The 15,118-nt window shown below is 46.3% G+C and overlaps 1 protein-coding gene across 1 annotated transcript in view; it reads left to right on the top strand.

Annotated features, from left to right (window-relative positions):
- SLC23A1 (solute carrier family 23 member 1) overlaps window positions 1–15,118 on the top strand; it is a 30,011-nt gene that overhangs the window by 12,621 nt on the left and 2,272 nt on the right. The window contains exons 7-12 of the mRNA XM_081906285.1: window positions 794–914; window positions 3,781–3,937; window positions 5,320–5,467; window positions 6,039–6,144; window positions 8,462–8,591; window positions 12,207–12,350. Coding sequence (XP_081762411.1) covers window positions 794–914; window positions 3,781–3,937; window positions 5,320–5,467; window positions 6,039–6,144; window positions 8,462–8,591; window positions 12,207–12,350 — 806 coding nt within the window. The remainder of the gene's footprint in view (window positions 1–793; window positions 915–3,780; window positions 3,938–5,319; window positions 5,468–6,038; window positions 6,145–8,461; window positions 8,592–12,206; window positions 12,351–15,118) is intronic.

Raw genomic sequence — 15,118 nt, 5'->3', positions numbered from 1 at the left:
TAGCTAATGGGGCCTCCTGCTGCCGCCGCACCGCTGAAGCACATTTCTGTTCTCATCCTGAAGCAATGTACTTAACCTGAAGCACTATTTCTGGGTTAGCGAGTCTGTAACCTGAAGCGTATGTAACCTGAAGTGTATGTAACCCGAGGTACCACTGTACTCTGAGATTATTAGACATGAATTATTACTGCCATGTGGGCTCAAGTATCTCAGGGTTGTGGGTCTAGATTCAGCTAGGTAGCTGTGTTGGTCTGACGCAGTTGAAATATGTAAAAAAAATTGTCCCGTAGCACCTTAAAGACCAACTAAGTTTGTTCTTGGTATAAGCTTTTGTGTGCATGCACACTTCTTCAGACACACTGAAACAGAAGGTTTGTGGGTGTTAGTGTCAGATTAAAATCAGAGGGACATTAGGGACTCTACCGCACTAATTTTTCAACTTGTGGAGAAAGAACGAATCAAATCCGCGAAGGAACAGAACAGCAGCAGAGCTGTAATTCCTAAGCACAAATCACTCTATAAGGCCAAATCCTGCTCCAGTGCTGTTAAATTTTTCCATCCAGAACAGATTCGAGGCCAGTTCATGTGACTTGCCGCTGCCAGCAATGCCGATTTTTGTTTTTGAAAATGTAGAAGTCAAAACTGCACAGATAACATTGCGTTCTTGACGAGTGAATCCTCAACTGTAGCAAAAGATGTGCAATTTGAAGTTGCATCAGTTGGTTCTAATGTTTCTGTTCCCTGATTGCTCTTGATCTCCGCTTTTCACGATGCCTTTTTCTCTTTTGAACAGGTCAATTTTCTTAATCATTTTGTTTGCTCAGTACCTGCGAAATGTGTCTTTTCTCCTCCCCGGCTACAAATGGGGACACGGGTGCACTGTGTTCCGAATTCAGATCTTCAAGATGTTCCCGGTAAGAAACGTCCCCGTCGTTCAATGGTCACAGTCTGGTCAGATTTTGATGATTTCACTCCATTATCCAAGGGCTTGTTTTATTTATTTATTACATTTTAATTCCAAAAACAACCTCAGGGTAGTATATAAGGTTCACTTACTTGAATTCTGGGTGGGAGGCCGTTGCGCCCTGGCTTAGCCCCCCCACCCCCCGAACATGGAGGAATTATTTCCCGGCTTGTGGGACTTCCCGCCAAAATTCTTTATTTGAATCGGCTAATCATGGCCTTGATGGGCAGACTGGATTGAGCAAGTCTTCACTCTGGTCCATCGCTGGAAGGTTTAAGCTGACTGCGCCTTTTAATTCCAAAAACAACATACCAAATATTCTCTATTTTCCAGGACACGTCCTCATTTTCATAGGCATGTAAAATGAGAGTCGTCATAGCTAAAAGCAGAAGTCTACAAATGTGCCCCCCCTTTTTTTTGCTCTTCAAAATATGGCTTCCCTACCACCCGCCCTGTGGGATAGTTTTAAGCTCAGAGTAAATGACTGGTTCAAGGGAACTCAACAGAGTATAATAATAAAAATTATTTATTATTTCTACCCCACCCATCTGGCTAGGTTTCCCCAGCCACTCTGGGCGGCTCCCAACAGAACATGAAAAACACAATAAAGGCTCAAACATTAAAAACTTCCCTAAAAAGGGCTGCCTTCAGATGTCTTCTAAAAGTCAGATAGTTGTTTATTTCCTTGACATCTGATGGGAGGGTGTTTCACAGGGTGGGTGCCACTACCAAAAAGGCCCTCTGCCTGGTTCCCTGTAATTTCACTTCTCACAGTGAGGGAACCGCCAGAAGGCCCTCGGAGCTGGACCTCAGTGTCCGGGCAGAATGATGGGGGTGGAGACGCTCCAGGTATTCTGGGCTGAGTATCAATGAAAATCACCTGGCGAGAATGAAATATCCCTTCCCTAGCAAAGATGGAGAGAGAAAGAGTGGCAGAAAGAGAGAAGGGTGGGGAAAGAGGGGACGGTTTGGTTCTCCTCAGTCCCTCACTGGCTTAAGCTGTCCACTGTCAACATCCCTCCAAGGAAATCTGCTATATACCACCCCTACCATATCCTAGATCACAGATGTGGGGAATCTCCTGTCTGCAGGCCAGATTTGGCCTGACACAGATTTCAGTTTGTCCCAAGAGGCTGTTTCTGTCGGAACCTGCGTTCAACCGAGCTCCTCCGAAATCGTCCTCCGACGATAATTAATGATCTGAGCCTCTAATAAGGCTCCAAACATGTTCCCATTCCGCAAAGTTTCAAAGCAGCAGAAGTGGTGAGAAATATGAGCTACATGCTAAGAGTTTTATTACTAAGCTACACAGACAGAAAAGAAATACACCCTCTCTCTGTGAGAGCAGAGAGCAACTGAAAAACAAAGGAAAAGGAAACCAGTAAACATCACATCCGTCTCCTGTCTTCCGTGAGACTTCCAACAGTATGGAATCTCTGGAATGTAAACAGAGTCCTGTGACTCCAAGCACTGCACACTGGCAACACACAGAAACCAACAGTTTCCACTCCACACCTAACACCAGAAGGCCAAATTGTCCATTTGGAGCTGGAAAAAAGGACAGGATTTAACTCTTCCATTTCCTGCCACTTTCCCCATCTGTTTCCCCACTCATGGGGGTCCCGGGTGCATGTTTAACTTGCAATTGCGTAGAACATGTAGCTAAACCCTTAGCAAGACACAGATGTGAAACTAGGAAGGGAACTTCTCTCTCTGTTTCTATTGAGAGCTTGCTTTGGCTCGAAGGCAAAGAAAAAACAGAGCGTTTCCATTTTCATGCAATAAAAAGAAATGAAAGGGTTGACATGCGGCGAATGCTGTGAGTGAGGAATTAATTGTGTTGATGGTCACAAAAGTGTCGCTCGGAATGACTTGCACAACCCCGTTCCTCACAGCAATCGCAGTGGTGCTGAAAAAGCTGTCTCAGGGAAGAATCTAATATTCCCAGTGACAAAACATAGCAGGATGGATGCTAGGAAAATGCAATTTGAAGAGAAGCAATGTTTGGATTCCGTGCTATGGATGAGGGTAAAAATTGAAGCACACACGTCATATTGAAAGGACCCTAACCTGTGGGTTGTATAATGCAACAGCCTCTCTGGAGTCTTGTCATCTTGGATATCAGAAATAATTTCAAAATGGAATGAGCAAAGACTTTTATTTAATTTACGGATTGCCTCCCCTGAGGTACCCCAGCATGATTTACAACAGTTACATGCATAAAAATAGTTTAAACCATGGGTCAGCAAACTTTTTCAGCAGGGGGCCGGTCCACTGTCCCTCAGACCTTGTGGGGAGCTGGACTATATTTTGGAAAAAAAATAATAATGAATGAATTCCTATGCCCCACAAATAACCCACAGATGCATTTTAAATAAAAGCACACATCCTACTCATGTAAAAACACGCTGATTCCCGGACTGTCCGTGGGCCGGATTGAGAAGGCGATTGAGTCGGATCTGGCCCCCGGGCCTTAGTTTGCTTACCTATGGTTTAAACAATCACATATGAGAGAGAGAGAGTTTAAAACAACCACCGCACATAAATAAAATTATATAAATTCAGTACAGCTACTAACTGGGAAAGGCATATGTAGTGACTATAGCAAAGCAGAAAGGTTATGCTCCTGTTTCCCTTCCCCCTTTGAATTACTCAGGCTGCAATCCTGTCCAGTTTCCCAGAAGTAAGTCTCATTGAAATTGGCAAGATTTATGTCTGAGTAAATGTTCACAGGATTTGCTCTAAGGCTGTAGGTGTGTGGCAAGTTAGGGCAGTGAAAGCAGTGGGTACCATTGCCATATCTGTTTCCTCTTCAGATCATTCTGGCCATCTTGGTGGTCTGGCTGCTGTGTTACATTCTGACAGTGACAGATGTATTTCCTCGTGATGTAGATGCCTATGGATTCAAGGCCAGAACAGACGCTAGAGGAGAAATAATATCCATTGCACCGTGGTTCCGTCTCCCTTACCCTTGTAAGTAACAATGGATATTCCCTTCTGACTCTTGCTTCTCGATCTCTCCATCTTCACAACAAGGTTGAGCCGTGGGCTCAAAATCACCCAGTAAGCTTCAGAGCTGAGTAGGGATTTACTGGCAAATGTAAAGGTAAAAGGCAAAGGACCCCTGGATGGTTAAAAGGTAAAGGTAAAGGTACCCCTGACTGTTAGGTCCAGTCGTGGACGACTCTGGAGTAGTGCATTCATCTTGCTCTATAGGCCGAGGGAGCCAGTGTTTGTCCACAGACAGCTTCCGGGTGGTGTGGCCAGCATGACTAAGCCGCTTCTGGCGAACCAGAGCAGTGCACGGAAACACCGTCTACCTTTCCGCCGCAGCAGTACCTATTTATCTACTCACACTGGTGTGCTTTCGAACTGCTAGGTTGGCAGGAGCAGGGACCGAGCAACGGGAGCTCACTCCATTGCGGGGATTCGAACTGCCAACCTTCTGATTGGCAAGCCCAAGAGGCTCAGTGGTTTAGACCACAGCGCCACCTGCATGCCAAATGTATGATGTGCAGGACCTCGTTAGAACACCCCCCATAGCCACAGCCCTCAGGATAGTCCATAGCTGCATCTATGGGGGAAGAGTCCAAAATTTCATGAATCTCTGTCTTCACACATACTCACTAAGTGCTAGCCATTATTGTTGTTGCCACTATTATTATTATTTATTAATAATAATTGATTGAGTTTATATACCACCATATACCTGGAGGTCTCAGGGTGGTCCACAGAAAAGATCACAACATATATAATCAGAATAAAAACAATAACCCAATATCAGCCCCCCAGGAAAGAGCCACATTTTAAAAGGGTATAGGATATGTCCCTAGCTAGGTTTTGGGAATGGGGCAGGAGAATTCTAGGACCCTGTCAGAGCCCTCACACGTCATTCCCAAAGCTTGGTAAACAGCAGGGGGAAGGTTGCAAGGGTGGGGTGAGTCAAATGTTGTTGAAGGCCGTCAAAAATGCCCTCAAGGGCCGCATGTTGGACTGGCCTGGTGTAAAGGATTGTGTGGGTTAATCTGTGAGAGAGTTGATGTGGTATGGATGAAGAATAAAGTGTTCAGGCTATACCAAGGTCCTTCTCGGTAGTGGCACCTACCCTGTGGAACGCCCTCCCATCAGATGTCAAGGAGATAAAGAACTATGCAACTTTTAGAAGACACTTGAAGGTATGGGGAAGTTTTGAATATTTGGTGTTTTATTATGCTCTTATATTTGTTGGAAGCCGCCCGGAGTGGCTGGGGCAAATAATAAAATTTATTGTGATGATTGCTGCTGTTATTATTCAGTTTTAAAGTGAAGGCAATGTTCTTCTCCAGCTAACAGCCGCTCCCCTTTGCTTGCTCTAGGCCAGTGGGGCATCCCCACAGTGACAGCCGCCGCCGTGCTGGGCATGTTCAGCGCTACCTTGTGTGGGATCGTTGAGTCTATTGGCGATTATTATGCTTGTGCTAGGCTTGCAGGTGCTCCACCTCCACCTGTGCATGCCATTAACAGGTAGGAGAGATGCAGCTTCCTTGCATTGCATGAATATTTGACGCATTGCCTCAGGGAATGGTAGTTCAGTAGCCGGGGCACTAGGTCAGAGATGGGGAGCCTGTGGTCTTCTTGGGATCCCACCTTTCATGGATTAAAATAATCTAAACTGCAGGGGTCCTTCCTGCATTGTCTCTGTGTGGGAAGCTGGCCTATCCTACTAAATATACCATATATCTGCTCTATAAGACTCACTTTTTCCCCTCCTAAAAAGTAAGGGGAAATGTGTGTGCGTCTTATGGAGCGAATGCAGGCTGCGCAGCTATCCCAGAAGCCAGAACAGCGAGAGGGATTGCTGCTTTCACTGCACAGTGATCCCTCTTGCTGTTCTGGCTTCTGAGATTCAGAATATATATTTTTCTTGTTTTCCTCCTCCAAAAACTAGGTGCTTCTTGTGGTCTGGGGCGTCTTATAGAGCTCCCTCCTGCAAAAAAGTAATAAAATAAAATAAAATAAACTGTTGGGGGTAGGCATGTGGAAAACCTAATGCAATAACTGGAGTTCTTTTCTCTTTCTCTCTCTTCCCTCTCAGGGGCATTTTTACAGAGGGAATCTCTTGTATCATTGCTGGTTTGCTGGGCACTGGCAATGGTTCTACTTCCTCGAGCCCCAACATTGGCGTCTTGGGCATCACCAAGGTACCACCCTGCAATGTTTGATGGCGCCTTCTGTTTCTTGCTGGATTTCTGCCAGTCATGGTTCCTGGGGCTATGCTGGGAGGAGAGTCGGGAACATCTGCCGGAGCTGAACGCAGCAGCTGCTTGCTTCTCTCCTCCGCTCCAGAAGCAGAACACAGCTCCCAGTTTCTGGAACCTGGGCAAGATCAGCAGCAGGTTTTGATCTTCCAGCCCCATCCTAGTTTGGGCTTCTGGTTACTTTGATTTCATGTACTTGACAGCCTCCCATGGAATCCTGGGATTATTCCAGTGGGTGCAGAGCTAGGAAGACAAGGAAGCTCCCATTGACTAGGTCAGACTGTTGGTCCATCTAAGGTTGGCAGAGGTCCTTAACATCTTTATAAACTGTATAAACTAAGTCAGGGGGCAGAGAAGCTGTGGCTTTTCAGAGGCCACTGAACCATAGCTCCATCTCTGGCCAAGTTACCCTTGGGGTAAGGACAGAACATCAGGAAGCATGCATCAGAACTTTTATATGTGAATGAATGGGCTCTCCTACAGAGACTGTTTTTTACACCAGTGGTTCTACAGGTGTGGCTCTGGTGCCAAGATTGTCCATTGAAAGTGAAATATATTCAGAGTCGAGAGTGGATTTCATGCTCTTTATTCAGCTCTTAGTGGTGAGGAGGAATAGAAGTTCCCCCAGAATGTCTGCCTTATATACATTATTTACACAATGGGCCCCGCGTGATTGGCTAATTCTGGGATTCTCCTGTAGGCCAATCAGGTTGCGGATTCACTTCCACCTGGAGCTGGATTGGGTGGCTCCTGTGGACCAATCAGACTGCTGCATTCTGAAGCCTATTGTTCTAGGACCAATCAGACTGCTGCATTTTGGATCCTATTCAACATAACAGAAAGATTCGCCCATCTGTATTGCTTGTCATGCAGAATGCCCCACCTGTACAATCCCTGGCGTCTCCAGAGTCAGTTGCAGGAGATGAAAGGAGAGGCGAGACTCCCATTTTCTTCCTGAGACCTGGAAGTGCTGCTATTTGCTGGAGAAGAGAGTGCTGGGCTAGAGGCCTGGCTGAGAGGTAGCCTTTAGATGCTGTTGGGTTCCAGCTGCCATCATCGGCAGCCACCATGGTCGATTTTCAGGGATGATGGGAGCTGAAGTCCAGCAATATCTGGAGGGCACCATGTCAAGTATCCTCCGTATAACCTGTTATAAGTCAGCTTCACATGCAGAATTTAAAGGTATATAGCTTAGATGGCTGAATTCAAGAGGCGTTACTTCCAGATAAGGAAGTAAGGAACGTGGGTGGCGCTGTGGGTTAAACCACAGAGCCTAGGGCTTGCCGATCAGAAGGTCGGCGGTTCGAATCCCCATGACGGGGTGAGCTGCTGTTGCTCAGTCCCTGCTCCTGCCAACCTAGCAGTTCAAAAGCACATCAAAGTGCAAGTAGATAAATAGGTACCACTCCGGCGGGAAGGTAAACGGCGTTTCCATGCGCTGCTCTGGTTCGCCAGAAGCGGCTTAGTCATGCTGGCCACATGACCCAGATGCTGTACGCAGGCTCCCTCAGCCAGTATAGCAAGATGAGGACCGCAACCCCAGAGTCGTCCGCGACTGGACTTAATGGTCAGGGGACCCTTTACCTTTACCTTGACTTCCAGGTAACTGTGCACAGGATTGTAGCTTAAAATCTCACTTTGCTCATGAAAACATGGGACTAATGATCTCTTATGACAGTTAGAAACCCGACTGAAAGGGCAAAGCCTATAGTCATCAGGTACTATAAAAAGAAATGCAAATTCTCCCGTCCTGGAGATGTTAATAGTCTAGCTAACAGTACACCACCAATAAATAGATGCAACAGAACCCCCTTCTCCCTGCAGCAATATGGAAAGCAGACATGGAGATGAATACAGTGGTGCCCCGCAAGACGAATGCCTCGCAAGACGGAAAACCCGCTAGACGAAAGGGTTTTCCGTTTTGGAGGTGCTTCGCAAAACGAATTTCCTATGGGCTTGCTTCACAAGACGAAAATGTCTTGCAAGTTCCTGCGGGGTTTTTTTCTCCCCCCCCCCTTTTCCCCAAGCCGCTAAACCGCTTATCAGCTGATCCGCTAAGCCGCTTATCAGCTGATCCACTAAGCCGCTAATAGCGCTAATCCGCTAAGCCGCTAATGGGCTTGCTTCACAAGACGAAAAAACCGCAAGACGTAGAGACTCGCGGAATGGATTCTTTTCGTCTTGCGAGGCACCACAGTATTGTGAAGGACGAACATATGATTAACTGGCTGTTACGCGCGTTTTTGCTCTTCCTATACAGGTAGGCAGCAGGAGAGTGGTACAGTACGGTGCTGGAATCATGCTCATTTTGGGAACCATTGGCAAATTTACAGCTTTGTTTGCCTCCCTCCCTGACCCCATCCTTGGAGGGATGTTCTGCACGTTGTTTGGTAAGTTACCTTTATTCTGCTGTGCAAAATACAGTAAGCAGGATATTATTATTTCTTATAAATATAGCAATGTGCAAGAAAACCTGTAGAATATAGTCACTTACTTGTAGTAGTGTGGTAGTGATTCTTCAATTTCAACTTCGTTGGACTGGTCATATTGTTTATCATGCCTGACTATCATCTTCCAAAGCAACTACTTTATTCCCAATTTAAGAATGGAAAGTGAAATACCGGTGGACAACAAAAGAGGTTTAAAGACACTCTCAAGGCAAATCTTAAAAAAAAAAGTAGTACAGTGGTATTGCGGGTTACAGACGCTTCAGGTTACAGACGCTTCAGGTTACAAACTCCACTAACCCAGAAATAGTACCTTGGGTTAAGAACTTTGCTTCAGGATGAGAACAGAAATTACGCAGCAGCGGCAGCGGGAGGCCCCATTAACGAAAGTGGTGCTTTAGGTTAAGAACAGTTTCAAGTTAGGAACGGACCTCCAGAACGAATTAAGTTCTTAACCTGAGGTACCACTGTATAAGCATAACTGGGAAACACTGGCCTGTGAGCGCTCCAGTTGGAGAACAGCCTTTACCAAAGGTGTCATGGGCTTTGAAGACACTCAAACTCAGGACGCAAGGGAGAAACGTGCTAAGAGGAAGGCACGCTTGGCAAATCCGCACTGTGATCAACTCCCGCCTGGAAACCAATGTCCCCACTGTGGAAGGATCCAGAATTGGCCTCCATAATCACTTATGGACTCACTGTTAAGGCCATATTCATGGAAGACAACCTCACTCACCTACAAGTGTTTGCTGAGGAAGAAGAATAAGTCATGTGGAAATAGCTATTTTTTTTTAGTCATGACCAGGATCTTAATGACAGTTGTTGTTTGTTGTTTAGTCATTTAGTCATGTCTGACTCTTCGTGACCCCATGGACCAGAGCACGCCAGGCACTCCTGTCTTCCACTGCCTCCCGCAGTTTGGTCAGACTCATGTTTGTAGCTTCGAAGACACTATCCAACCATCTCGTCCTCTATCGTCCCCTTCTCCTTGTGCCCTCCATCTTTCCCAACATCAGGGTCTTTTCCAGGGAGTTTTCTCTTTTCATGAGGTGGCCAAAGTATTGGAGCCTCAGCTTCAGGATCTGTCCTTCCAGTGAGCACTCAGGGCTGATTTCCTTCAGAATGGAGAGGTTTGATCTTCTTGCAGTCCGTGGGACACTCAAGAGTCTCCTCCAGCACCAGAATTCAAAAGCATCAATTCTTCTGCGATCAGCCTTCTTTATGGTCCAGCTCTTACTTCCATACATCCCTACTGGGAAAACCATAGCTTTAACTTTACGAGCCTTTGTTGGCCAGGTGATGTCTCTGCTTTTTAAGATGCTATAGTTTCCCCCAACTTGGTCCTGTCCAGATGTTTTCAGCTACAACTCCCTCCAGCCCTTATCATAGAATCATTAATTGTAGAGGTGGAAGGTGTCCTGAGTGTCATCTAGTACAAGCCCCTGAAATAAGGGGAGGAATGTCTGGCAGCTCAGTTGTCAATAACAAACTTAGTTCACCTATGCCAAAGCAGTTAAGGAGCCTTTGTTTCACTGAAGCAGAGCCAAAAGCACAATTTAAACCACAGCTGAACCTGAACAAAGTAAAAGCTTGCAACGGTTTGATTCCCTGCCAGCCTTTCAGATATTAGGTCTGAGGTTGCCCTATTATTCCTCCTCTTTTTCCAGAATACACATTTATCTGAATGAAAGTTTTAGAGGTGGCCACATGAGGACTATTAAATTAAAGTGAAGAGTGAAGTGTGTTTTGCAAAGTTTTGACAAAGAGCAAAGCTGTAGCAGTTTAAAAACAACTCAGAGACTTCCCAAGCTAAAAACACAAAAGCAAAAGTATCAGGAAAGCATCTATATATTAAAGGAGATTTGTCAATATTATTTCTCCCGCTTTAATATTATCTCTCAGAACAGACACACACACACAAATGTTTCCAAATCTGACATAGCTGTATTTTATTTTGCCAGCTACCCAGAGGCAGAGCAACAGTCTCCTTAAGGAAAGCAAAACTGTCCGCTCCGTTTAAGTAAAGCAGTACTAAAAATTTAAGGATGTCCATAAAACACTTATTTGGGGCCATCTCATCCCACATTACTCTTTCCTGGTGTGTTTATTTTCTGCAAAATGCCAGGCACACCTTAGCCCCTTAAAGTGTCCATATTGCGGGAATTTCTCAGTTAACTTTGCATGATTTGCTGATGCTTCTAGGATTAAAAGAGGCTTTAATATATCTTAGGGTGTTTCCAGACAACCTGTTTATTGAGCATTCAACCTGATATGCTTGCAGATGGATTAGACAACACTGGCTATTTAATGAACGTTCATCTTGATATGTTGCAGGGAGGTTAGGTGACTGTTGCATCAAAACAGTGTTTCGCTACATTTTCCAGTGTATTTTCCTGTCATTTCCCTTACAGCAAAAAACTGGGTTTGTTGTGCAAGACTCGCCCCTCCCCAATCAAATATAAATGTGTACATTTGATTTACTAGTATGTGACTGAATCCAGCTCAGAACTAGCAACAGACTTTGGAAGCACCCTTATAGAGGACTTGAAGAAGTGATACGAATGTTCTGTGATGCATAAAAATATCCGAAGTTGAAAGGTTGAATTGTAGGGTGACCTGCATCAAGTGTGAGAACTAAGGAAATCTGAACACACAGTTAAAGCTACACACACACACACACACACACACACACACACACACACACACACACTCTAAACTGTTAAAAGCACAAAACACATTCCTCCCCTCAAAGAATTCTGAGTGCTGTAGTTCGTAAGTGACAATTCTCAGCAACCTTTAACGAACTACAGTGCCCAGAATCGTTTGGGGTGGGTGGGGAGGGGGCTGTACTTTAAAAGTATAGTGCAGGGGTAGGCAATGGGGGTGGCGCTGTGGGTTAAACCAGTGTTTCCCAACCTTGTGCCTCCAGCTGTTTTTGAACTACAATTCCCATCATCCCTGACCACTGGTCTTGCTAGCTAGGGATGATGGGAGTTGTAGGCCAAAAACATCTGGAGGCACAAGGTTGGGAAAACCACAGAGCCTAGGACTTGCTGATCAGAAGGTTGATGGTTTGAATCCCCGCGACGGGGTGAGCTCCTGTTGCTCGGTCCCTGCTCCTGCCAACCTAGCAGTTCGAAAGCATGTCAAAGTGCAAGTAGATAAATAGGTATCACTCCAGCAGGAAGGTAAACAGTGTTTCCGTGCGCTGCTCTGGTTGGCCAGAAGCGCTCAGTCATGCTGGCCACATGATCCGGAAGCTGTACGCGGACGCCCTCGGCCAGTAAAGCGAGATGAGCGCCGCAACCCCAGAGTCATCCACGACTGGACCTAATGGTCAGGGGTCCCTTTACCTTTACCTTACCCTTTAGAGTTAGAAGATTCACTTGGGGCTGCTGCAATGTGTGCGATCCCAGAAAAACAGTTTACAGACAAGGATTGTTCTGAAGCAGCACTGACTGGGGAAGTCGGTCCCTTGCATTGGCTTTTCCTGCAACCTTATCTTTAAGAAGTCCACCGCGCATGTATAATAAAGTTCTTCCTCTTTCCCATTTGCAGGCATGATCACAGCCGTGGGTCTCTCCAACCTGCAGTTTGTCGACATGAACTCCTCCCGCAACCTTTTCGTCCTGGGCTTCGCAATGTTTTTTGGGCTCACCGTCCCAAACTACTTAGATTCGCGCCCAAATGCTATCAACACAGGTACAGTCATACTTTGGATTGAAGTAACTTCAGGTTAAGCATTTTCGGGTTGCGCTCCGCAGTGACCTGGAAGTAATGGAGCGTGTTACTTCCGGGTTTTGCTGCTCACGCATGCGCAGACGCTCAAAATAACGTCACGTGCATGCGCCGAATCACCACATGGTTTGTGTTTCCTTCAGGATGTGAACAGGGCTGCGGAACGGATCCCGTTCGCATCCAGAGGTACCATGGTATTGAAAAGTCGCTGGAAAGTCTTTGCCTAATCAGAGGCATACAGAACCTCAGGACTGGGCTGGTCCTACAATTAAGAGAGAGAGAGAGAGAGAGAGAGAGAGAGAGAGAGAGAGAGAGAGAGAGCGCGCTAGCAGACGCCCTTCCTCAGCTCCAACCCCTTTGTTCCTTCCTCCTGAGCTGGAGCAGGAACAGCAGCAAAGCTTGCTTGTCAGTCTTGTGTCTCCTGCCAGTCTGGTCAACTTCTGTATGGGCCGGCCTGGCTTCTAACGAAAGACACACATAGATCTTTCAGGCATCTTGTGGTTCCGCATTGTGATTACAATTGTTTGTGGCAGTTCTAGGATTCTGTGATGTGCATGGTACATCATCATCATCATCATCATATTTTATTTATATCCCACCCTCCCCAGCCAAAGCCGGGCTCAGAGCAGCTACCTACAGTAAAGTAATACAGCAGTCTAAAATCAATTCATTATAAAATCAGTTCAAATCAGATTAATGGCAACCATTGGGCTAGAGTTCTGTGAGGATTGCCAAAGGAGGGGGTCAGGCTGTGCCCTGGCCAAAGGCCTGGTGGAACAGCTCTGTCTTGCAGGCCCTGCGGAAAGATGTCAAGTCCCACAGGGCCCTAGTCTCTTGTGATAGAGCGTTCCACCAGATCGGAGCCATAGCTGAAAAAGCCCTGGCTCTGGTTGAGGCCAGCCTAACCTCCCTGTGGCTCAGGACCTCCAAGATGTTTTTGTTTGAAGACCGTAAGGTCCTCTGTGGGACATACCAGGAGAAGCAGTCCCATAGGTATGAGGGTCTTAGGCCGTATAGGGCTTTAAAGGTTAAAACCAGCACATTAAACCTGATCCTGTATTCCACTGGGAGCCAGTGCAGCTGGTGTAGCACTGGGTGAATGTGATCCCGCAGCGAGGACCCCTTAAGGAGTCTTGCCGCGGCATTCTGCACCCGCTGGAGTTTCTGGGTCAGTCTCAAGGGCAGCCCCATGTAGAGCGAGTTACAATAATCCAGTCTGGAGGTGACCGTCGCATGGATCACAGTGGCTAGGTCAGGGCGAGAGAGGTAAGGAGCCAACTGCTTAGCTTGGCGGAGATGAAAAAATGCCGCCTTTGTTATAGCTGCAATCTGCACCTCCATGGAAAGGGAGGTGTCGAAGATTACACCCAAACTCTTGAGGGTGCTGGCACTAATTGCACCCCCGCAAGAGATGGGAGTTGCCCCCCCAATCCCATATCGTTCTGACCCAGGTTGTTCAGCCTTTGTCCCGATGACAGACACACACACCCAGTGTCTGCTAGCCAGGGGAAAGGACCACAGTTCCCTTAAGTTCAGAAGGTCCCAGCTTCAATTCTCAGCATCCCCAAGTAGGCTGGGAAATGCTTCATTTCCAAAACCTTGGAGAGCAGCTGCTAATCAGGGTGGACAATGCTGAGCTCGATACACCAATGGTCTGGCTCCACATCAGGCAGCTTCTGACACATGTTCTTAAATCGATGGGCATTATTTTTTGAAATAGGAATGGCTTTTGAAACTGAATTCTGTGCTGATGACATAGAACAGGCTTCCTCAACCTTGGCCCTCCAGATGTTTCGAGACTACAGTTCCCATCATCCCTGACCGCTGGTCCTGCTAGCTAGGGATCATGGGAGTTGTAGGCCAAAAACATCTGGAGGGCTGAGTTTGAGGAAGCCGGACCTAGAAGAATGGAGTGGCGACGTATTATGTACTGATGGAACCAGCTTTACTTTTTCTGTCCTAGCCTGATGGCTAAAAAGAAACGAATGAGGTATCAAAAGCTAGTCACCAGGCCATGATTTCTTAGTCATCAAGGATGTTTGGGGGCAAAGGGCAGGTCAGAAAGGAAAGGAGACTGAGTAACGAGATAACTACCGTATTTTGTGCTCCATAAGACTCACTTTTTTCCCTCCTAAAAAGGGGAAATGTGCGTACGTCTTATGGAGCGAATGCAGGCTGCGCAGCTATCCCAGAAGCCAGAACAGCAAGAGGGATTGCTGTTTTCACTGCGCAGCGATCCCTCTTGCTTGTTCTGGCTTCTGAGATTCAGAATATTTTTTTCCTTGTTTTCCTCCTCCAAAAACTAGGGGCGTCTTGTGGTCTGGTGCGTCTTATAGAGCGAAAAATACGGTGTGCAGTACACTGCATGTGTGAATGGAGCGATGGGTGGATTGGGTGGGAAAGAGAGGCAGAAAGACTCCATTTCTTTAGATTGCCTAAACCTACCAAACAAAAAACATGTGCTTTCTGGGACCTTTATCTTTGGCTAATGGGGGCAAAGAACTTGGGGTCTGGGTATGTGTTGATGGTGAGGGCAAAGGATGGTTGAAAAGGCCTCTTGCTTCAACTGGTTTGATTGATGTGCCACCTTCGTTTGTAGGAAAATGAGTTAGTATAAGAAAATAGGGTTCTGAACTCCATGGAAAGGCTGAGTTGGGGAAGGAGAAAATGACATACAAACGTATATATACCACCGTTTCAACTGTAAACGGGTTGTTTTTAATTAACTAAAT

This window comes from Podarcis melisellensis (assembly GCF_964234715.1).
Source record: "Podarcis melisellensis genome assembly, chromosome: 3".
In the NCBI taxonomy this organism is placed as follows: Eukaryota; Metazoa; Chordata; class Lepidosauria; order Squamata; family Lacertidae; genus Podarcis; species Podarcis melisellensis.
The sequence above is the reverse complement of the archived record's forward strand: the minus strand, read 5'-3'. Positions and strand labels throughout refer to the sequence as shown.